Below are 25,864 nucleotides of genomic sequence, written 5' to 3' on the forward strand. Positions count from 1 at the left end.
TGGGCTGGTTGAGGGGTGGCATCATTCCAACCTGATTGACATCTGAGACCCCGTGAGTAAGGATAAAAGAAGGTCTGGGGAGCAACCCCTTTAGATGCACCAGGAGAAACGCTAGAAATCCCGTGACAGCATTTAATAGCGACAGGCGGTGGAGGGCCCACATGTGTCCTTTCCTGTTGCCCGGGATTGGGGCCTTACCACGGAAGACGGCTTAGCTAAAGAAGAGATCACCACCGATGACATTTCGAAGGATCGACATCATAAAAAGGAAAAACGGGCAAGTTCTAAAAATCCGTCTCTCTCTCCAACCAAAAGCTGCAGCCTGAATGAACTTGAGTGACTTTTATATTTCCATCGGACAATACATTATCCCCTAGACAACGATAGAGCTATTTCTTATTGATTATTATTATACCTGCGCTTTTAGATTTAGTATTGACGACGTATATTATCTGTATGTTTGCATTGATATTATTTTTGTGTATTTTTATCAATAAATACTGTTAAAAATAGTACCATCAGACTTCAACAGACCTCTCTATCTTTGCTGGTAAGTGACCCAGTTACAGGGTACGTAACACATGAAAAATAAAAATAGGAGGTTATTAAGATGGAGTCTGTTGTTACAGGAATTTGATATTAAAATACAAAATGTAAAAGGGAGTAATTGCTGATGGTTTATCTAGATGTTAATTTGAAGGTGTATCTGTATTATTCTTGTAGTTAAGACCACTTCTGTATTTTGTTAAACTCTGTAATTCAGTAATATGCTTTATTAGTTAATTTTCACTCTGGTGAAAATTTCCGGAAGGATGGGGGTGTTATGAGTGATGAACAGACCTGATGGTCAATGGGGTGCAGAGTTAACCATTCCCAACCCCGCTCCTGAGAACTACTAACTATTGCTGTTGTTATGCTGCTCATGAGAGAGAGAGATAAAGCCCAGGCAAGAACATTTGCTACAGATAAGAGGGGGAGAGAGACTGTTGATTTACTGTATTATGACTCTTCCTGGATTATTTACTTTCCACTACAAGGACTTTGCTCGTTAACATTCCCCAGGAGATAGCAGGAGTGGCCTGATTTGATGGACACGGTCATTCAGATTTGATGGATAGCTGAGACCCCGTGGGTGGGGATAAAAAGACAGGTCTGGAGAGACACCCTTCAGACACACCAGTGGACACTGATTGAGTGTTGGGAACCCACAGAAAGGTGGGGGCTTCGAAGACCGAACCAGGAGATCAGTCAGTAAAGCTCACAGTGTTACAGCAGGGCCGGTGGGGACTTGTGTGTGTGTCCACTCATGCCAGAGAGACGAGTCCACTACAGAAGAACGGTCTAGCTGAAGACCAGAGGGGTCATAACTGAATGACCACAACGATATGACGGATTAAGAAAGCCACAAAAAGGTTTGCCTGCTGCAACTATTGCTGTTACATCTCACTCGCTCTCTCTCTCTCCAACGATTTCAATACAACAACCATAACTACTTCAGCATTTATGAACTGAACTCTATACTTTCCTATGACAATTCATTTACCCCTAGACATCAACAGAGCTTGTTTATTATTGATTATTATTATTCCTACACTTTTAGGTTTATTACTGCTAACTTGTTTTATATGTATATTTGCATTTTTGATATTGTATTTTGTAGTTTACTAATAAACACCTTTAGTTTGGTACCACCAGACTCCAACGGATTCTTCTTTCTCTGCTGGTCAGACACCCAGTTACGGGGTACGTAACAGTCCAAAAGTTTTAAAGCACCGGTTCTGTGAGCCACTTCAATATCCGGAGGTAGCAAACAAACCTCTGGGAATAAAGACTGAAACATTTTAGCAAAATAATCCAGTGTGTCGGCAGATTCTGATTTCTCTTTTAATCCAACAATTCAAATATTATTCCGACGCGACCGAGCTTCCAGATTGATGATCCATTGTTGAGCCTTTTCCAAACGAGAAGAAAGGTCAGCCGTATTTCGACTAACTTCTTTAAGATCAAGGCTCAGAGAGTCAATTTTTTCTTCAAATTTCTCTTTTAGTTATTTCAGAGCCAATACTGCTGATTTGAGACTCTAATCTCTTCACCCAAGAGGGTTCCTCCGAGAACTCGTCAGCTATTTTAGGCTTTCCGTTGCCTGGGTCCGGGTTCCTTTTGGTGCTTCTTAGAGTAGCCATAATTATAACTATTGCTGTACAGATCTGACTGAATAACGTTGAAATTTCAAAGCTTAAGTCCGAAAAGGGAGAGATTAAAGGCAGACGGGAAGAAACAATGTCTTACATGTCCGTGAGCGGAAGGTGGAGGAATTTCTTCAGCATGAGAGTGGTGAATCTGTGGAATTCTTTGCCAAGGTCAGCTGTGGTGGCTAGGTCTTTATGTGCATTTAAGGCAGAGTTGACAGATTCGTGATTGGTCAGGGTATGAAGGGATACTGGGAGAAAGCAGGTGTCTGGGGCTGAGAGGAAAATTGGATCAGCCATGATGAAATAGCGGAGCAGATGTGATGGGCCAAATGGCCTAATTCTGCTCCTATATTATATTATCTTATGGTAGCCATCCCCTGGACTTTTTTCCACTCTTTGATCTCTCTACAGCTTTGAAGTACACTTCAAATGCAAGGTTCTTGACCTGAACTGTTGACTCAATTTCTCTCCCCCAGCACCTTTTATTTTGGATGGACACAATATCCCTTAGACCCCACTTGTTAAAATGTCTCAATATCCATTAAAAATACGTATCTATGTCATGGAGTATGAATCACAACATTTACACATTACTAAATTCCAACACCTCAAATATTTTAAGTTAATTTCAAAACATCACTTGCATTCTAATCTCTCTGCCAGCCAACATTTTGTGATTCATGCACTAGGGCACCTTCTTCATGCAGTCTTTTTCCATTTGAATAATAATCTACCTTATTATTCCTCTTATCAAATGCATATCCTCACATTAAAATCCATTTGAAACTTTTTTGCCCTCTCACTCACTCAGAGTCACAGTATCACCCGAAAGTGTGAGAGAAGGTATTGCGAAGTATATTAAGATAGATATAGTTTTTCCTCTCTATATTACCAAGTTTGAAGAATTCAATAAGTTCCCCGGTTAGTTTGAAAGGGCCTTGTATCAAACAACTAACTAACTAATATAGCTGTCTAGTTTTCCATCTTCTAAAACCCTATGTATTGCAGAGTTTCCTGGGAGGAGTCTATGGGAAATTTCAGTCAGTTTCAATGACAGGAGCTCTATCAGGTCCCTAAGAAAATATCCTATCCTGCCCTGGATCTCTGCTGAGGTAAAATGTTTAGCTAAGTGGTATATATAAACCTGTTGGACCAATATGAAAGTTTGGTTCCACTACTGTCAAGGTCTTGACTGAACAGTGACAGCCCTCCATGTTTTAGCACTCCAATTCCTCAGAGGCTGGTTACCTGCCACTGTCCCTTTAAGACTCAGACTGTGAATTACTGCCTGCCAAACGTCTTCATGGAAAGTCAGTACTTAAAGGCTCATGCTGATCACATTGCGCTCAATTGTAGGTGATCGATTTCTAAAACTACAATCTAATTTTGCCTTTGGATTTTGTTCATGTTGTCTTGTCTTTTTGAGTCTGAGTTAATTCTAGACCTTACTCTGCACTTGGGTTCACCACTATCCATAGCTCTCTTGTTACAGCAACTATTACATTTGGTTCTGATTGTGCTACTTTGGAAAGAACATTAACATCCTGAAGTGGGTACAGAAAAATATTACTAGAACCTTGACTTGGGATTAATATGTTGTGCAGAAAACATAGCTGATTAGTTGGCTGGACCTGGGTTTTCAAAGTGACGTGGGGTTGGTACAGCTGAAGATAGTAGGGGGTGATGGGGACATGGGAGAGACAGCAATGCAAGCTACTGCCTACAGTAAATATAGAAGATTAACAGTCATTTTGGTGATGGTGAGTTCTTTCTTTCAGCACTTTGATTTACCAGCTGTTAAAGATGACGATGGTTTATTTGTGAACAGATAGTCCAGTGGCCAAAATAAAATGAATATTAATAATCAACATAAGGTTAGGGAAGAGAAGTTAATGAATATTTTAAAATCAATGAGATCACAAGTATAACAAATGTAATAATCCCATCTTTTTTATTTGAAACAGGATGGTAAGGATTTTTTGGATGATATTTTTTATTGACACCACCTCAGAATCAGAAGGAAGTACTACTCCACAGCTTCTGGATTTCTTAGATTCTCCTGGTAAGATTATGTCATTATTTTCACTATACAAACACTTCAAAGTATAAGACAAAATTTTGAGAATTTACAACAGTGAAATAATGTCTATCAGAAGCACATAATGATAATTCAGTCTTTAAGTTCATAACCTTTGAGATCACCTTGTCTCATTTATGATCAAATTTCTCATTCGAATTGACCTGGTGGATCTTTCTTCAACTGTTTCCAATGATACCATATCTTTTTTAAAGCAAGGTGGCATGTCCCTGCTGCACAACACTACCCCCTAACAATAATGTGATTTTAGCTAATGTGAGTCACCTTTCCTATTTGGGGAACCAGCTCTCTGTGAAGGCAGATATTAATGATGAGAGCAGACATCTCCAGAGAATGAATAAAGCCTTCCACTGCCCAAGGAGAAGCACATTTGAAGCTCAACACCTGAAGCAGATTCATGAGATACATAGACCATTTTACAATAATCACTAACAATTGAGGAAATATCACTAACATTGCCTCTGTAAATCCCTAGATCCACTGGTTGCCAGTCTTAGCTTCAAAGCTGTGTCTTAGCTTCAATGTTCTGATTGTTCATAACCAGCTCCAGTGGGCAGGCCACGTCATCCACATCTGCTGCCAGACTTTCAAAACAAACATACCATTCCAAGCACACTTCAGGCAGGTCTATGGATGAAGACCCACCACACATGTCCTCAAAAGATCTCTGGACAAAATATAACATTCTTTAGGGCTTGTGAGAATTTCTGACCCGAGACAGTTCAAATTGCTAAAAATATTAGAGTAGTCACCATGCATTCCAGTTTCCTCAAATGGGAGCCTACACGGGGCCAAGCAAGCAGCTGAACTGACTACACCCACAACATCAAGATCCAACTGTTTGTCTAAGGCAGGGACTCTGGATCTCAGAAACTACTCAGCAGTGACCTCAGAATTTATAGACTCAGGGGTGGAACAGGTTATCTTTCTCAAATGGGATATCTAAAGATGATAATTAACCTAGGAAATTTTCAGCCCAGGAAAACTATTGAGACTCAGTTGCTAAGGATACTTCAGACCGAGATTGATAGATTTTGTGAATTTAAGAAAATCAAAAGATTTGTAGTCAGTGGAGGAAAGCAGTGATGAAGAAGAATAAGAAGGCAACACGAGTGAATCAGCAGATGCTGGAAATAAATAAAAACCTCCGGGTTTCGGCCCGAAATGTCGTCACTACCTCCTCCCATAGATGCTGTTTGGCCTGCTGAGTTCTGCCAGCAGTTTGTGTTTTTATTAAGAAGAATAAGATCTGTTTTGATGTTATTCAGTAGTGGAGAAAGTTAAGTCCAGTCCTGCTCTTATTTTTTGAAAACTGCAGATGCTCTAAAAACTGAAATAAAAACAGAAAATGTGGTCAGACACCATCTATCAAATGGGTAACAACTAATGTTTTAATCTGTGACTCTTCATTTTGGGAACATTCCTCTTTTCACAAATGCTGCCTTTCCTGCCGACTTATTCCAGCATTTTCTATTTTCAGTTCTCTTTTTTTTAGCATTCTTGTGTTATTTACAGTTTAAAGATCAAAATCAATTTTGGGGGTATTGCAAAGTAGACATTTGAAGCCAATGGAAATTTTAAAAAGATAGCTGTCATCTGCGTGGGGAAATCCCTTATTACTCATCCCTGAATGATTTCATAGAACAATGTTCTTTCCCTGGGATTGGAATTGATCATGAGAAATTTTACAGATCAGCTTGGAAATTCAAATTAAATGTCATCTCACTTTCACTAGTGTCAACAGCTGTTTTCACTAGTACTATTTAAAGGCTGAACATATAAATTATAAGCTCCATTTTCTTGTGCGGAAAGGAAACAAAATTAACAGTCCAGGTTGTTGTGCATTTCCTTCACGTGCTTTATGAAGAGGTGGTGGGTAAGTAAGTTTGGTGAAATAATTTTGGTTAAGCATATAAGAGATTATTAGAGTGGCTTTACCAAAATTGTCGTGTATCTTTTGCATCATACAAAATTTTGATTGGAGTGGTTAAATAAACTAATATATAAAAGAGACTGGGCTGACTCTCTGAAGCATGTTTGAAGGAATCTAATACGTTCAACATGATAGTATGTTTCATTGAAAGCTTTTATTCACCAGTCATCATTGCTATATTGTAATCATTCTTCATCAATACTTTATGTCTCTATAGATTGTTTCAAACCTGCACTGCAGGAACACTACTACGGATATGTGGGTGAACCTTTTGAAGTGACATGTGAACTAAATAATCTCAGTGATAACAATTCCATTAATGATTTAAGCAACCAATTATTATTGTACAAACAAGGCAGGGAAGGAAGTGCTGAACAAAGCAATGATTGGAATGAAGTTGTTAGTCAGAGAGGAAAGAATTTTTCGCTTTCATCGATCAGCACAGCTGATTCTGGTACTTACCTCTGTTTGCTCAGGTATGTGAAACAGTTTTAAATTTTTAATATTGCACTGTTTAATGCTCAAACATTTACTTATTAAATCATATATTCTGTGCTTTTCAAGTCTTTGTAGGACAACATTAGGAAAAATTATATCCTGTGGGAATTGAATTTTTAAAAAGTAGATAGAGAAATCAATCAATAGCTTTGTTAATACTGGCTAATTCTGGTCATGTAAAATAAAAATAAACAGGAATAAGCCATGCCATCTGTCTATTGTTTAATTATATCAAAAATCAGGAATCATTTACCCACATAACAATTTATCTGCAACTTTTTGGGGAAACAGAGTTTTACTATCGTTTGCTTGCAAAATTGCTTCCTGATTTCTCTCTTGTGTGGTCACATTACTTATAGGATAATTACCCCTGGTTCCACATTCTCCTTCCAGTGAGCATTTCTTTGAATCTACCTCATCAGATTGCTTTATATTTTAAACATCATCTTAAACTACTATATTCAGCAGTTATAAAAATGTAATGCCACGTGTGCCCATTAAGTGGCAACCTTTTGCATGCAGCTCCAATGGGATTCATCAAATATTCCTGTTTAGGACTACTACAGTTGCAACCCACAGTCACAGATGTAGGTAGTTCAGGAAGCTGCATCATTTTAAGAGATTTAAAATAGCTATCAATATTCAGAATCGACAAACCTCATATGGCAGGTTCGGATGGCGAATGCAGTTTCCCTTTAAGAAAACAGAAGCAGGAACAGGTGCAATTGAACACAGTGGCTTTAGAATTCTACTTCCACTCCTGACTATCCTGCTGGTAAGTATCACTGGAAAATAAAATTGAAGACCTCAGAGCAAGACTGCTGTACCAGAGGGACATTAGAAACTGCTGTGCACTCTGCTTTATGGAAACGTGGTTCACATTGGCAACTACAGACACAGCACTGCAACCTGATAGTTTTGCCATTCTCTGCTAAGACAAGTCAGCTCAGTCTTTCAAAAGCAGAGGAGGTGGATTATGCTTTATCATTAACTCATTGTAGTGCGCAAACGTGGCAGTTCTGTCTCAATCCTGCTCACCTGACCTGGAATGTCTAGTGGTCAAATGTCATCCATTTTATCCACCAAGGGAGAATTCTGCTATTATCCTGGTAGCAGTGTACATTTGACAGGCTAACATCAGGCAGGCTCTGGAGACGCTGAGCAATGCCAGCAGCAGGTACAAAGCTGCACTCCCTGATACCTTCCCTATTATTATAGGAGATTTCAATCAGGCCAGCTTGAAGAAGTCTCTGTACAACTAGCACTGACAGAAGAGCCTATGCACCTAACCACTGTCAGAGCACCATTGCCAGTACTCAGCAAGAGCTCAAGAAATGCAGATGTGACCAGTGCAAAGTCATCAAGGCAGCGAAAGAACAATACAGGGACAAAATTCAGACACAACTCTTCATCAACAGCCCACACAGCTTATGGTAAGGTCTGCACACCATCGCAGACTTCAAAGCTAAACGCAGTGGAGTTTCCAACATTGCTGCCTCTCTCCCAGATGAGCTAAGTGTTTTTTACACTCGATTCGATGTTGCCAACACTGAGTCCCTGAGGAGTCTTACAGCTGATGTGACTTGCAGCTTGGTCATCTCTGAGGCCGAAGTACGTAGGTGTTTCCAACAAGTGGACAGTCGCAAGTCCGTGGGACTGGATGGCATCCCAGGGCGGGTACTCAGGATGTGTGTAGCACAACTGGCAGGTGTGTTTACAGACTTTTAAAAATCTCTCCCTCTCCCAGTGTAGAGTGCCCTCTTGCTTCAGAACATCCACCATTGTTCTTGTACCTAAAAAGACCAAGGTAACATGTCTGAATGACTGGCGTCCTGTCACACTCACCTCAATACTAAGCAAATACTTTGAGAGGTTGGTCAAGGACTACATCTGCCATGCTACCACCCACACTGGACCCCCTACAATTCACCTACTGACACAACCGATTGACAGATGATGCAATAGCCACAGCTCTACACACCATCCTTACACATCTGGAGAAGAAGGATGCTTATGTGAGAATGCTGTTCTTGGACTACAGTTCAACACCATAATTCCCTCCAGGAATGAGAAGCTCAGAGACCTCGCCCTTCACCCTGCCTTGTGTAGCTGGATCCTGAACTTCCTGTCAGAATGCCAGCAGGTGGTAAGAGTGGGCTCCCTCACCTCTGCCCCTCTGACTCTCAACACAGGTGACCCTCAGTGCTGTGTATTAAGCCCCCTCCTTTACTCTCTGTATACCCATGACTGTGTTGCCACCCACAGCTCCAATCTGCTAATTAAACTTACTGACCACACTACACTGATTGGCCTAATCTCAAATAATAACGAGGCAGCCTACAGAGAAGAAGTCATCACCCCGACACTGTAGTGTCAACAAAACAACCTTTCAATAATGCAAAACAAGAGGAATTGTAGGCTAGCTCCTGATGACATCAATGGATCTGGGGTTGAGGGGGTGAACTCGGCATTAAGTTACTTGGCATAAACATCACCGAGTATCTCATGTGGTCTATGCATACCTGCTGTGTGGTGAAAAAGGCACAACAGCATCTCTTTCTCCTCAGTTGGCTGAAGAATTTTGGTATGGGCCCCCAAATCCTAAGAACTTTCCACAGGGGCACAACTGAGAGCATCCTGATTGGCTGCATCACTGCCTGGTATGGTAACTGTACTTCCCTCAATCGTAGGACTCTGCAGAGAGCGGTGCAGATAGTCCACCGTATCTGTAGATGTGAACCTCCCATTATTCAGGACACTTACAAAGACAGGTGTGTAAAAAGGAGCCAAAGGATCATTGGAGACCCGAGACACCCTGACCACAAACTGTTCCAGCTGCTGCCATCCAGGAAACGGTACTGCAGCGTAAAGGCCAGGACCAACAGGCTCTGGGACAGCTTCTTCCACCAGGCTATCGGACTGCTTAACTTATGCTGACACAATGGTATTTCTATGTTATATTGACTATCCAGTTGTAAATACTATTTATTATAAATTACTATAAATTGCACATTGGATATTTAGACAGAGGCATAACATAAAGACTTTTACTCATGCATATGAAGAATGTCAATAATAAAGTCAATTCAAGAACTTTTATCATGCCATCCCACACTCAAACGTTGGAAAATCTCATCACCTGGCTGTACTCCCAGCACGGAGGGAGAGACTAAAGAGCACAGCACCAGTAGTGAGGACCAAGAAGATATACTTAAAGGAGGCAGAGAAGGGCTTCCAGAACTGCTTTGAGTGAGTAGATTGGCCAATATTCAGGGATTCATCTTGTAGGCTGAATGAATATACCACAGCTGTCACCAACTTAATCAAGACCTGCATGGATGAGTATGTGCCTGTGAGGCCATATCAGACATTTCTTAACCAAAAGCCATGGATGAACTATGAGATTTGTAGTCTGCTGAGGGCTATATCTGTGGCATACAAGACCAGTGAACCAGACCATACAAGAAAGCCAGGCACGACCTAAAGAAGTCGATTTGAAGGATGATAAAGCAATTTCGATTGAGGTTAGAGACAGAATTGGATGCAAGTTAGCTCTGGCAGGGTTTGCAGGTTATTACTTCCTACAAAGCAAAACCTAACATCGTGAATGGCTGTGATGCTTCACTCCCGGATGAGCACAATGCCTTCTGTGCATGCAGTGAATGGGAGAATAAAACTTCACCTGTGTAAATCACTGCAGCATCTGGTGGCCTTGTGATCTCTGTTTCGAAGGCCGATGTCAGAATGTCTTTTAAGAGGGTAAACCCCCGTAAAGCGTCAGGTCCTGATAGTGTACTTGGTAGGGCTCAGAAAAGGTATATTAACCAACTGGTGGGTGTGTTCAAGGACATCTTTAATCTCTCACTGTAGAAGTCAGAGGATTCCACCTGCTTCATAAGGGTGGCAAACATACCAGTACCCAAGAAGAACAAGGTGAGCTGCTTCAACAGTTATCACCTAGTGGCACTCACATCTACTGTGATGAACATTGGAACATAAGAGACAGGAGCCGGAGTAGGCCATTCGGCCCAATGAGCCTGCTCCACTATTCAATGAGATTATTGCTGATCTGACCATGGACTCACTTCCACCTACTTGCCTTTTTCCCATAACCCTTAATTTTCCTACTATGTAAAAATCTATCCAATCTTGTCTTAAATACATTTACTGAGGTAGCCTCCACTGCTTCATGGGCAGAGAATTCCACAGATTCACCACTCCTGGGGAAAAGCAGTTCCTCCTCATCCCTATCCTAAATTTACTCCCCCAAATCTTGAGGCTACTTCCCCTACCTCTAGTCTTACCTACCAGTGGAAACACCTTTCCTGCTTCTCTTATCTATCCCTTTCATATTTTTATATGTTTCTGTAAGATTTCCTCATTCATTCCAAGGGGACTTGTCTATCTTTAGAACTGTTTTGAGAGGTTGGTTATGGCTAAAATCAACTCCTGCCTAAGCGAAGACCTGGACATGTTGTAAATTGCCCATCACTACAGTAGGTCTACTGCAGATGCAATCTTACTGGTACTCCACTCTGCCTTGGATTACCTGGACAATAGTAATACCTATGTCAGGCTGCTGTTATTGTCTACAGTTGGGTGTATATCCTCTGTTGTAATCAACAAGTTCCAAATCCTGGCTCTCTGTACCTTCCTGTAACTGGATCCTTGTCTTCCTTATGAGGAGACCCAGTCAATGAAAATTGGAAATAACATCTCTTTCTTGCTAACAATCAACACTGGTGCACCTTAAGGATGTGTGGTTAGTCGACTGCTCTAATCTCTCCACAGCTACTATTTTGTGGGATGGCTCAGACTTTGTTTGCATGACTGTCTGGTATGGAGGGGCCACCGCAGAGCATCAGAAAAAGTTGCAGAAAGTTGTAAATACAGACAGTTCCATCGTGGGCACTGGCCTCCGCAGCAATGGGGAAACCTTTAAAAGATGACATACATGATTAGGACCCACATCACTCAGGACATGCCCTCTTCTCATTTTTACTATGAAGGAGGAGGTGCAGGAGCTTGAAGATACATATTCAAAGTTTCAGGAACAACTTCATCCTACCCACAATCAGATTTTTGAATAGACAATGAACCCATGAACACGACCACACTATTTTCTGTCTTCTCTTTTAGCACTACTTATTTAACTTAATTATATATATAAAATAAAATCTACAAATTACAGTAAATATATACATTTATTTGTAATTTAGATTTTATTATTATGTATTGTGATGTACTGCTGCTGCCAAACAACAGATTTCATGACATAAGCCAACGATATTAAACCTGATTTTGATTATACAGTATTTGCCCAGTCTATTTAATGCAGCAAAGCTTCACAAGAGAATTCAAACAAAACTGAACATCAAGTTGACTGAAGGTTGAATGAAGGAATGAATCTGGAATCAAGCAGTCCTGATGAAGAGCCTTGGCTCAAAACATTGACTGTTTATTCCCCCTTCATGGATACTACCTGACTTGCTGAGTTCCTCCAAAATTTTGTGTGTGTTGATCAAGCTGAATAAGGACATTTTTAGTTGATCAAAAGCTTGTTCAGAAAGATGTATTTAAGGATTATCCAAAGTAAGGAGGCTGAAGAAGGATTGCCTCTTCAGAATTCTCTCTGAAAGAGAGAATTCCAGGACTTTGGCCCCAACCCTAACAGCCACTTTGGTAGAGTGATAAAATTTGGGAATGTTCCAGAGTACAGACACAAGGAATATAAATTCCTCAATGCGTTTTAGGGATGGAGTTAATTATTGAAATAGGAAAGCTGAGGTAATGGAGGCATTTGAAAAGGATCTTAAAATTCACATGTGGCTTAACTGGATTTTAGGGATTCTTGCAACCAGAAAGAATTATTCAATAAAAGTAAACCATTGTCTAATATATGGACATTTGGATTAGAGGACAGAATCAATAGTTTTGATGGGAAATTTGAAGAGCATTTTCTGAGAATGTAAGGCGAGACTGAACAATTCCTATTAGTATTAGGGACTAAAGTGATTGGATTGGAAGGATTTGCAATGGATTTCCATCCTCTGGTATTTTGTAATGATAAAGTTTTGCATTGCATATGAAAAAAACATTATGTTAGAGTTATGCAGGGGGAGTGGAGGAGTGGACTTTCATAGGATCATAAACTCTAAAATGCGGATTTCCCCAAAGATTTTCCCAAACACCTGAGTTCAAAATAAAGCCAGAAAATGCTGGAAAAGGTCAGTAAGTCAAACAGCGACTGAGGAAAGGGACCTAGTGGAAGATGACAATAAGTATTGTAACAGTACAATTTGTTGTAACAGATTTGTTAAACAAGATGAGGGGATTGTTGGACTTACAGGTTTAGCATTGAATATGTTGAATATGCTGTATGAGAATTTGTTGAGAAAATTAGAACACATTTGATCAGTATAATGTATGTATTTTTACAATATGCTTAAATATGTTTGCGTTTGATAAACAGAAATAGTGGCCTCTGTCTTAAGACGGTAGTACTAAGTGTGAAAAAGCTGAACCAAACAGGTTGTCAAGCCACTCAACGTTCTGGGGTTATCCTAATTCGGCAGAGATCAGCTACAATATCATGTCCAGGAATTCAATATTTCAATTCCTCAGGAAGATCTCCTGTAGAGTGGTACAAGGTAAGTGTCTTGCATCTGGAATAGATGAAACACAAAATTGATTCCAATTACAGAATGATTACATGGGATCATCTAGGGATTTTAGGGGCAAGAAAGCAGAGAAACTAAAATTCAAGCCAAATGAAGTAAAATTAAAATATAAGATTGAGAATATGGAAAATAAAGAAATTATCATTATTCAAAAAGTAGTGTCTCTTATCAAAATAAAAATTATTTAGTGAGGCTGTTGCGCCTGAAATTCAGAACAGAACATTAGTTTAATTAGCTGTGCAAGGTTAGTGAAGTTAATTAATTCTGGCTAGATTGAAGTGGTAAAAGTAATCTGACTGAGTTAAATTCAGCTAGAATCAAAGCTTAACTTCAATCAATCAGTTTCTGAATTTTTTTAGTGTTACCCAGCATCATCTCACGACATTATAACAGATATCATTATAAAAATTTCAGCTTAGAATTTGTCCCATTATGATGATTTGCAAGTTTATGAGTTGCACAGGAATAATCTTATATCATGACTCACCAAGAATGCACAAAATATAATTATACATCACTTATTGATAGAAAAAGGAAATTCTGGGCCAATTATAAAGCTAAAAAAAATAATGGCAATCAGGGTCTGCTGTGACTGCAGATAAAAATGAAAATATTTGCTCTGCAGGTTCACATAGTTGGATGTTAGGTCCACTACTTTGCACATTGTGTTAATGATTTGGATAATAGAATTGACAGCTTTCTTGACATATTTGTGGGTGATACAAAGATGGGGGAAGGACTGGTCGTGCTGAGGAAACAGAGGGTCTTCTGAAGGTTAGGAGAATGGGTAAAGAAGTGGCATGTGGAATACAGTGTAGGGAAGTGTATGGTTATGCACTTTGGCAGAAAAAATAAGGGGACAGACTATTGAGAAATTGAAGTTACAAAGAGATTTGGGAATCAGTGCAGGATCTTCTAAAGGTTAACTTGCAGGCTGAGTTGATAGCAAGGAAGGCAAATTAAATGTTAGCATTCATTTTGTGAGGACGAGAATATAAAAGCAAGGATGTAACGCTGAGACTTTGTAAGGCATTGTTCACACCAAATTAGAGTATTGTGTGCAATTTTGGTCCCCATATCCAAAATAAAAAAGTGCTGGCATTGGAGAGGTGAAGCGGAGGTTTATGAGAGAACCCAAGAATGAAAGGGTTAACATGAGCAGCATTTGATGGCTCTGGGCCTGTATTTGATGGAGATTAGAAGAATGAATGGGGATATTCTTGAAAACTACTGAATATCAAAAGGTCTAAATAAAGTGGATGTGGAGAGGATGTTTCCAATAATGGGAGAGTCTCTAGAGGAGGAATTTCTTTAGCCAGAGGGTGGTTGATCTGTGCAAAACATTGTCACAGATGGCTGTAGAGGCCAGATCCATGTGTATATTTAAAGCGATGTTGATAGGTTGTTATTTGGATGAGCTTCAAAGGATATAGATAGGAGGAGGAGAATGGAGTTGAGAGGTATAATAAATCAGGCATGATCAAATGGTGGAGCAAACTTGATGGGCTAGCCTACAGTAATTCTTCTCCTTGGTCTTATGGTCTTATACATTATATTTACATTGAGAATGTCTTTGGCTGCCAGTCCCAGTACAATTGTAGTAAAATATATTTTACCTATCTGATAGAAAGAGAAAATTAAGACAGTTGGGTCTAGAAATTCATTCACCTAATTCCAAAAACAAAACTTATGCTACTGAAAATTGGTTTAACTGGGAGTAGAATAATTTTGCGTATGTTTTTTTTTGTAGGATTTTTCTTTACTCTGGCACATTTTTTTCTGATGTAAGACTCACTTAAGCAGCAACTTCAAAATATCTTGCAAAGAGATCTTCCAACTTACTAATTTGAAAAATAGCAGTTCCTATTTACTTGCAGAACAATCAGATTTTACTAACTACATTTCCTGTAACACAAGTGCTGAGAATCAGATTAGATTAATTATCCTCACTGAAATCATTAACCTTCCAAGACCTTCAGTACTTCCTCATCTGATTGTCTGGCTTGTTTGAATCAAGCAAGAAAATTCTAGGCCAGAGTTTCAATGTCCTAACTTATAAAGGAATCTTGAAATGGGTAGCCATTTGAATGCACTTAAACATTAATAAACTTGCATGACAAATTTCAAAGCAAATTATTTAATTTTGTACCTGGACACAATATAATTGATAGTTAAATAAATATTGAAATCAAAATAACTATTTGAGAATTGAGCTGTGGAAGAGAAATTTATGACATTTATTCCTGTGAAATATTTTTGGTCATGTCAGAAAGATGGAAAACAAGACCTTCCTCCAACTCTGTTCTTGGGTAAAATATTATTAACTTCTGATGCTATCAATTTATTATTGACTTTAATTTCTTCCAGAATGGGAAACTAGTTGAAGAACGTGAATATCGATATAGTCTTCAGTTAAGAAATGATCAAATTTATTTACAAACTGTATATGAAGAAGATTCTGGCAATTACACATGTACCTTTAAGTTCTTTGAAAATAAAATCCTGTGGCTTGTGAAAAGGACATTAACCGTGAATGTTATGGGTAAGTGGACATTTGCACCTCAAACCTATTGACTCTCACAGCTATCTTGACTCTACTTCTTCCCACCCTGTCACTTGTAAAAATGTTTTTAATTTTCTCAGTGCCTCTGACTTCACTTCATCTGTTCTCACACTGAGGCTTTCAATTCCAAAACATTTGAGATGTCCTCCTCCCTCAAAGGTTGGGATTTCCCCTCCTCTACCATCGATGCTGTCCTCACACACAACTCTTTCATTCCCCGGACATCTACTTTCAACCCATCTTCCCACCACCATAACAGGGACAGAATGCCCCTTGTTTTCACCAACCACCCCACAAACCTCCACATCCAGCACATCATCCGTAACTTTTGTCATCTAAGGGATCCTACCATTAAACACATAAGACCATAAGACATAGGAGCAGAATTAGGCCATTCAGCCCATCATTGCTGATCCTGGATCCCATTCAACCCCATACATCTGCCTTCTCACCATAACCTTTGATGCCCTGACTGATCAGTGTGGTAACTTCTACTTTAAAAAAGGAACACTTGACAATTTCTTGGCCAAAAGAACATCTTTATCTGGGATGACAAATTATATTTACAATACAGAGGCTTTCCGGTAACTCGTGCAGCATGGGTGGAGGAACTACATACAATGTATGCTGGAAGTAAAACCCCGTCCACCCCAAAACCCGCCTCTTTTTAAAAACAGCTCCCCGATCGGTATTAACTTACTTTTAATAATACTCACATTACAACACTTCTCCCCCTTTAAAATCCAACATTCCCCTAATATAGAACTGGGAAATAAAAACAGTGGTATCATTAACAACAGGTTACCAATACAAAACGCCTAAAAAATGTGGCAAGTTCAACATTCAATCTAACAACAAAAAAAACTATCCAATCAAAGATTCAGTCTGTCAGGAGGTTTGCGAGGGCGCTGCGATCTACGCACTACACCCGGTGATTCAGCAGACACCGCTGGTGAGGATGTTTTGGGTGGATCTGGTGTTGAGGACATGAGAGGGGTCAGTGTGTCCATGTGAGAATGTCCATCCTCTTCAGGAGACTCTGCCCCCTCTGCCCGCGTCTCTCTCTCTGGCAAAGTCACTGGTGGACATGCTTCCCCAGTAGTCTGTCTCACCTTTGGAAACTCCATGGAACTGTCTACCTCTGAGCCGGAATCATGACGCAGGCGCACATGGTCCTGATGTCTGCAGAAAACATGCCCATCAGTCATCTTAACAACATAGGAGACTGGACCACTCTGCTTAAGAATAACCCCAGGTAGCCATTGCTGACTGTTGCTACTGGTGAAGTTTCTCACATAGACATAGTCATCCGGTTTTAACTGTCTGTCTCGCGCATGTTGATCATGTCCCTCCTTCTGCTCTTCCTGCTTTCTCTCCACTTTTGCCTTCATGTCCGGGCGCAGCAGGTCCAATCTTGACTTAGGCCTACGTCCCATCAGCATCTCTGCTGGAGTGTGTGCAGTTGTAGTCTGTGGTATGAGGTGGTGTTTAAACAGGAAATGTGAAAGCCGGGTACTAAGAGAGTCCCCTGTCATCTGCTTCAGGCCTTCCTTCACTGTCTGAATAGCCCGCTCAGCCAAACCATTTGAGGCTGGGTGGAAAGGGACCGTCCGAATGTGATGAATGCCATTCTGCTGCATAAACTTACTGAACAGCTCACTGGTGAACGTCGAGCCATTATCAGTGACCAGAGTGTCAGGCAACCCATGGACTGCAAACACTTGCCTAAGTTTGTCTATGGTTGAGGGGGCTGTGATGTTGCTCATGATGTGAGCTTCTATGCATTTGGAATGGGCATCTACCGTTACAAGAAATATCTGTCCCATAAAGGGACCAGCAAAGTCCAAATGTAGCCTAGACCAGGGGTAGACTGGCCACTCCCATGGGTGTAAAGGAGCTGGTGGTGGCATGTTCTGATTGGTCTGACATTGCATGCATGATTTTACCTTGTTCTCCAGATCCTGATCCATTCTTGGCCACTAGATGTAGGATCTTGCAAGGCTTTTCTTTAGAGACACCCCTGGATGATTCTCATGAATTTCCTCCGCAATCTGTGAATGGCCAGGAGGAGGCTCGATGACCCTCGCCCCCCCAGAAAATGCAGCCATCCTGCAGACTCAGCTCTGTCTTGCATTTGGCATAAGGCCTCAGTTCCTCTCCATCCATGATTCTGGGCCAACCTTGTAAAAGGAAAGTCTTGACTTGAGACAGGACTGGGTCCCTCTCTGTCCACTGCTTGATCTGGGTTGCCTTTACAGGTGTCATGGACAGCATCTCCAATGAAAACACCGTCTCTGGAGGCACATGTGTAGTACAGGCGTCTCAGGTAAAGGGAGTCGACTCAGCGCGTTGGCGTTTGCATTATCCCCACCCGCTCTGTACACTATAGTATACTGGTAGGCTGACAATGTGAGAGCCCAATGCTGTATCCTGGCTGAGGCTAGCGGTGGGATGCATCTGGTCTCCCTAAGAAGGCTCATCAGTGGTTTATGGTCCGTATAAATTGTGAATACATGTCCATAGAGGTACTGATGAAAGCGTTTGATCGCAAAAACAATGGCCAGACCTTCTTTGTCTAGCTGTGAATATCCCTTCTCAGCAGCTGTCAGGGTACATGAAGCAAAACCAAGAGGCTTCTCTGAATGGTCCTCCATTACGTGTGAGAGAACTGCCCCGACTCCATAGGGTGAAGCGTCACATGAAAGGGTGATCTCCTTGTCTGGGTCATAGTGAACGAGCAGCTTCGCTGAGTGGAGGTGTTCTTTCACTTCCTTTAAAGCTTCCTCCTGCTCTTCACCCCACTGCCACTTAGTGTCATTGTGAAGCAGCTTATACAGTGGGGCCAAAACCTTTGAGAGGTCCAGAAGAAACTTGCCATAATAATTCACCATGCCCAAAAATGATCTGAGTTCAGTGACACTTTTGGGGCTTGGGGCCTCCATGATAGCTCTCACTTTTTCCTCCACTGGGCAAAGCCCCTCAGCTGTAATCTTGTGTCCCAGGTAGGTCACACTCGGAGCCAGGAACACACATTTTCTGTGTTTCAATCGCACCCCTGTGTCTGAGAGTCTCTTCAGCACCTGTTCTAAATTAGCCAGATGCTCCCCCTCCGTGGCTACCATGATCAAAGTATCATCAAGATACACAGCTACATGCGGAATCCCCTGCAGCAAAGAGTCCATTGTCCTTTGGAAAATGGCGGGGCTAGACGCCACTCCAAACACCAGGCGATTGTATTTGAATAATCCCTTGTGCATATTGATGGTGACGTACTCCTTTGAATCCTCGTCGAGCAGCAGCTGTTGGTAGGCATGGCTCACGTCCAGATTTGTGGACAGCTTACCCCCTGACAGGGTTGCAAACAGGTCATCCACCCATGGCAATGGGCACTCCTCCAGCTCAGAGACCTGATTCACCGTAAGCTTGTAGTCCCCACATATCCTCACTGTTTTATCTGCCTTCAAAACTGGAACAATGGGGGCTGCCTACCTTGAAAACTGGACAGACTCAATGATACCCAGCCTCTGTAAACATTTCAGCTCCTCCTCGACTTTGCCTTTCATGGCATAGGACACCCACCTGGGCTTAAAAAAGCGTGGTGTGGCCTCAGGGTCGACATGGAGTTTCACTGTCACGCCCTTCAGTGTGCCCAGCTCATCCCTGAAAACGTCACTACACTGCTGCAGAATGTCCTCCGTCGTGCGTGCATACTTAATTTCATGCCAGTTGAGCTGGATTTTGCAAAGCCAGTCGGGGCCCAAAAGGCTGGGACCACTGCCCTTAGCCTTCTGGTCCCCGGCTGAAATATCCACATATAACGCCCCTAAATGAGGTATGGGCTGCCCCGTATAGGTCCTAAGTTTGAGCTTAGACGGTCTGATGGGAGGCAGGTTGGACCCCCATGTCCTCCTGTACGTCTCCTCACTGATGACTGATGTGGCAGCTCCTGAATCAATCTTAAACTTAATGTCCATTCCCCTGACAGTAATTGTGGCATAATATGGTTCAGGTGATTCCTCATCCATTTCCACTCCAAACATGTTGTAGGCACACGCTGCCTCCTCAGCTGCTTCTCCTAGGTGGTGTGTGGCTGCCTGAGTCTGTTGAGCTTTCCCCTGCCCAGGCTTAACCTTACCCTTTATGCTCCTGCACTTTTTAACTAAATGTCCCTTTTTGCTACAAGCATGGCAGACAGTATCTTTGAATTTACAAACATTTGCATAGTGCGTCCCTCCACACCGAAAACGTTCCACCCGTTTTGCCTGTTTACCAGAATCCCTCCTGACTTGGAGCACTGCCGCCGACTGCGACCCCCCCCCCCACCCCCATGTCCTTTCTGGATATCCTTGGCATTATTAGCAGCCATCTCCATGCCTTGGGCAATCTCTAGGGCTGTCTTGAAAGCCTTTCTTTCTTTATCAATCTTTTTATTAGTTAAATAAAAGAGTACATATATATATAAACAAGAGCAGAATTATCCCAAATATCTATATCAATAACAATTCAAATAAAAGGAAAAATAAACATAATCAAGATCATACATAGTATTAATCTAACAGTAAATAATAAAGAAAAAGATAATTGATTCTCCTCTTATCCATAAAAGAAAAAAAATGAAGAAACTTTAAAAATTGAAATGTACACAAAACAACCCCAAAACACAAAAAAAAGAACAAAAGAAAAAGAAGAAAGAACTAGGCAGCTCAAACTGAGAGTGAAAGCAAGAAAAAAAAGGAAAAACTTTCTGATGAAATCCAAAACTTCAAGAAGGTAACTGGAAGGGCCATAAGTCAGAGCATATGAAAATATTCAATAAAAGATCGCCAAGTTTCCTCAAATTTAAAGGATGTATCAAATGTCCGACTTCTTATTCTTATTATGTTTAACAATGGGATTAAGGTCTCAACTACCAATCTTAGAAGGCAAAAAAGCAAGAGGAGCTCCCAGTAAAGAGGCCAAAGAATACCCCTTCACCAAGTTTTTCTCCAAATATACCCATATTCATCACATTCTGCAGGGGTTGTATTGAGAGCATCCTGAGCAGCTGCATCACTGCCTGGTTCGGAAATTGCACCATCTCGGATTGCAAGACCCTGCAGCGGATAGTGAGGTCAGCTGAGAAAATCATTGGGGTCTCTCTTCCAGCCATCACGGACATTTACACTACACGCTGCATCCGCAAAGGAAGCAGCATTATGAAGGATCCCATGCACCCCTCATACAATCTCTTCTCCCTCCTGCCATCTGGGAAAAGGCTCCGAAGCATTCGGGCTCTCAAGGCCAGACTATGTAACAGTTTCTTCCCCCAAGCTATCAGATTCCTCAATACCTGAAGCCTGGACTGACACCTTGCCCTACTGTCCTGTTTATTATTTATTGTAATGCCTGCACTGTTTTTGTGCACTTTATGTAGTCCTGTGTAGGTCTGTAGTCTAGTGTAGCTTTCTCTGTGTTGTTTTTTTTTATGTAGTTCAGTCTAGTTTTTGTACTGTGTCATGTAACACCATGGTCCTGAAAAACATTGTCTAATTTTTACTATGTACTGTACCAGCAGTTATGGTCGAAATGACAATAAAAGTGACTTGACTTGACTTGATAAGGGGCAGTCATGTATATCTGAAAAATGAATCCAAAAAGAGATATAACGAATGTTAATTGCCCAGTGGTACAATCTAAAGTTTGGCAAAGCCATACCACCATACTTCTATAATTTCTGCAATAAAGGTTTACTCAATCTAGGATTTTTATTATTCCAAATAAAGGATAAAATTTTAGAGTCTATTCTATCAAAAAACAGTTTAGGAACATAAAAGGGGATTGCTTGGAATATATATAAATACTTCAGTAACACTATCATTTTAATAGCATTAATACAGCCAATTAATGATAATGTCATAGGAGATCATTTAGATATTACTTGCTACGTATACTCAATTAATGGAAGGAAGTTATATTTATACAGGTCGTTAAAATTTTGATACCGAAATAAGTAAAGTTATTTTTAGCAATACTAAAAGGAAATTGGTCATATTGATCAAAATAGTTGTTAATAGGAAATAACTCACTTTTATATTGAGAAAAACTACTAAATTCAGAAAATATAGATAACAAAGCAGGAATAGATTTCTTAGGATCTGAAATATAAAATAACAAGTCATCTGCATACAATGAAACTGTATGCACTTTATCTCCTCTCTTAATACCTAGAACCTTATTGGAGTCTCGAAGAGCAATAGCAATAAGTTCTAGAGCCAGGCTGAATAACAATGGACTAAGAGGGTAACCCTGCTGGGTACCTCTATGTAACCTAAGATAAGAAGATTTTTGATTATTAGTTATAACTGCTGCAAAAGGGGCTTGATAAAACAGCTTAATCCAAGAAATAAAACCTGGACCAAAATTAAAACTTTCTAAAACCTGAAATAAATAGGGCCATTCTACCATATCAAAGGCTTTCTCTGCATCAAGAGTGTCAACACATTCAAATTCTTTAGATGGAGAAGAATAAATGATGTTCAATAATCTACAAATATTAAAATATGAATATCTATTCTTAATAAATCCAGTTTGATCCTTAGAAATAACCTTAGATAAAATAATCTCAAGTCCACTGGCCAAAATCTTAGAAAGAATTTTAGAATCCACATTTAATATGGAAATTGGTCTGTAAGAGGCTTTCTTGAAAGTCAACGGTGGGGTTTCCTCCAACAAGTGGCATTGTGTGGCGTCATTATTAATGCCGCATACTAATCTATCACAGAGCATGTCATCCAACCCTGCTCCAAAATCACAATGTTCTAACAGCTGCTGAAGCTCGGCCACAAAATTAGCCACAGACTGACCTGGCTTCCTGAAATGGCTGTGAAGCTTACACCATTGGACTATCACAGAAGTTTTCGGATTGTGGTGGTTCCCCACGAGCTTGACCAGTTCGTCATATGGCATTTCTCCCAGTTTTTGCAGTGTGGCTAAGTGCCTTATCAATTTGTAAGTCTTTGCCCCAAACACACTTAGGAGAATAGAGCACTTCTTAGCCTCCTCAGTAATTCCATTAGCACAGAAAAAGTGTCCCAACCTTTCCTCATACTCCAGCCAGTCCTCAATTCCTTCCACAAATTTGCCGGTAGTCCCGAACGTAGCCATCCGAACGCGAGGCCCCTCGTCTGCTCACAGCTCCTGATCAAAACTGGCCGACACGTCCACAAAACCAGTTCACCTCATCGCCAAAAATATGTGGTAACTTCTACCTTACAAAAGGACCACTTGACAATTTTATGGCCAAAAGAGCATATTTATCTGGGACGGCAAATGATATTTACAATACAGAGGCTTCCAGGTACCTCATGAGGCATGGGTGGTGGAACTATATACAATGCATACTGGGAGTAAAAACCCGCCAACCCCGGATCCAGCCTCTTGTTACCAACAGCTTCCGATTAGTATTAGCTTACTTTTAATAATACTCACATTACCACAATCAGGATATGATCAACTTCTGCCTCAAATACACCCAAAGACTTGGACTTCCCCTCACCCACACTCTGCTTTCTGCAGGGTTCACTCTGTCTATGACTCCATTGTTACATTCATCCATCCCCGCTGATCTTTGTCCTGGCATTTATCCCTGCAAGTGGGACTGACACCTCCACCCTCCTTCCTCATCACCATTCAGGCCCCCAAACAGTCCTTTCTGGTGAGGCGACTCTTCATTAGCGAGACTGTCGGGGTCATTTACTGTTTCTGATGCTCTCATTGTGGCCTCCTGACATAAAATGGGGGACTGCTCCATTGGGCACTTTGTCTGCTGCCCATTCCCTGTTCCATTCCTACACTTTGCTAGCACGATGAGGCCATTCTCGGGCTGGAGGAGCAACACCTCATATTCCACCTGGTTAGCCTCCAACCTGAAGCCATGTGCATCAATTTCTCTAAGTTATGGTAACTTCTCCCACCCCCCACCCCCTCACTTTTTCCATTCTCAGTCTGGCTCCCCTCTTACTGTGACTCATCACCTCCCTCTGATGTCCCTCCTCCTCCTTATCCCATGGTCTAATCACCTCTTCTATCAGATTCTTCCTTCTACAGCCATTTACTTGCTGCTTCTCATTTTGTCTGCCTCCCCACCACCCACCCAGCTTCCCCCTCACCTGTCTACATTCCTTTCCCTCCTCCCTCTTCCTTCTTCCATCTTCCCTTCCAGTCCTGATGAAGGACCAAGACATCATCTGCTTATTCACCTCTATTTATGCTGTCTGACTTGCTGAGTTCCTCCACCATTTTGTGTGTGTTGTGCTGGATTTCCAGTATCTGCCCAATCTCTTGTTTTCACCTATAGTCTTGACCTGGTTTGGTATGGATTATTCTGTAAACATAAATGTTTCTTTTTCTATTTCAGGGTTCTATAGTTCAATAGCTTAGAATTTTTAAATTATCCCTGCCTCAGGTGATCCATCAGACTTTCACATACAGCACAATGGACTCTTTGTCTTTCTTTGAATAGGAGCCATGAGGAAAGGAGAAAAATCTAAGACTTTCGAGTTCCACGTTTTCCAAGCAATTATGAAGCTTAAGGCTCCATAATGAGGTGAATCTTCTGGAGCTTGTGAATAAAACTTGACCTCCATGATTTGCCTGTCACGTTAACCAAGTTAGAGATAAATCACTTCTGTTGGTGATTAGATCACATACTTAAACCAAGACCCCATCCCGTAAAAACCCAGAGCTACAGAAATGCCAGCAGAGGCTCTAAAGACCTCATCCTTGGGGGGGGGGGGGGGGGGAGATCTTTGTCTAGAAGATGTATGATGTCATGTGGAAGCCACTGAGCTGACCAACCTGTGGCTCAGGGCAGAGGGCTCTGGCGAGCCTATGATGCTCTTCTGAAGAAGGAGAAGATGTATGTGGGGAGAGAATCCTGGTGTGCAGACTATCATTGATACATGCCGGAGGCAGTTACCGACTGTGCTGAGGAGCTGTTCAGAGTACATTTACTAACAATATATGCAGTATGCAATCCTGAGATTCATCTTCCCACAGACAGCTACAAAACCAAAGAAAACACCCTTCAAAGAAAACAGTAAATGTGCCAAAAAAAAGAACAAATCATGCAAATGACAAAACATGAGTGAAAAACAGAGAATATAAAACATCAAACCACAGAATCATTGAAGGAGTCTAGGAATGTTTAGTTTAATTCAGTTCAGTTCAATCTAGCACTGTATCATTCGTTGACTGCAGACTGCAGGGCCAATAGACCCCGATCAAAATTGCACAAAATAGCAGTAAAAAAGGAGTAATCAGAAACCAAAAACACACATAACATGAACTACAGTATCCAATCCACAAACCGAGTCAATTAAACTTTGCTCAAGACCCAGGACTCTGGTACCTTCCTCTGCCTGCAACAAGTGAGAGGGAGAGGGAGATCAGTTAAATATAGGCACCTTCCTCTGGGAACAACGAGCTATAGGGGAAAAGAGAGAGACACACACACAGGTCAAACACAGGCACCTTCCTCTGGGAACAATGAGCAATAGGGGAAGAGAGAGAGAGACACACACACACACACACACACACAGGTCAAACACAGGCACCTTCCTCTGGGAACAACGAGCAATAGGGGAAGAGAGAGAGACACACACACACACACAGGTCAAACACAGGCACCTTCCTCTGGGAACAACGAGCAATAGGGGAAGAGAGAGAGAGAGAGAGAGACACACACACACACACACACACACACACACACACACACACACACACACACACACACACACACACACACACACACACACACACACACACACACACACACACACACACACACACACACACGTCAAACACAGGCACCGGCCTCTGGGAACAACGAGCAATAGGGGAAGAGAGAGAGAGACACACACA

General features: G+C 41.2%; 1 protein-coding gene across 1 annotated transcript in view; it reads left to right on the forward strand.

The window, feature by feature from the left end:
* The window catches only part of LOC140726028 (interleukin-18 receptor accessory protein-like), a 59,913-nt gene that overhangs the window by 16,676 nt on the left and 17,373 nt on the right, over window positions 1-25,864 (forward strand). The window contains exons 2-5 of the mRNA XM_073041923.1: window positions 4,157-4,254; window positions 6,441-6,699; window positions 13,194-13,371; window positions 15,769-15,943. Coding sequence (XP_072898024.1) covers window positions 4,158-4,254; window positions 6,441-6,699; window positions 13,194-13,371; window positions 15,769-15,943 — 709 coding nt within the window. The 5' untranslated portion in view covers window position 4,157. The remainder of the gene's footprint in view (window positions 1-4,156; window positions 4,255-6,440; window positions 6,700-13,193; window positions 13,372-15,768; window positions 15,944-25,864) is intronic.

This window comes from Hemitrygon akajei, chromosome 4 (assembly GCF_048418815.1).
Source record: "Hemitrygon akajei chromosome 4, sHemAka1.3, whole genome shotgun sequence".
Lineage (NCBI taxonomy): Eukaryota > Metazoa > Chordata > Chondrichthyes > Myliobatiformes > Dasyatidae > Hemitrygon > Hemitrygon akajei.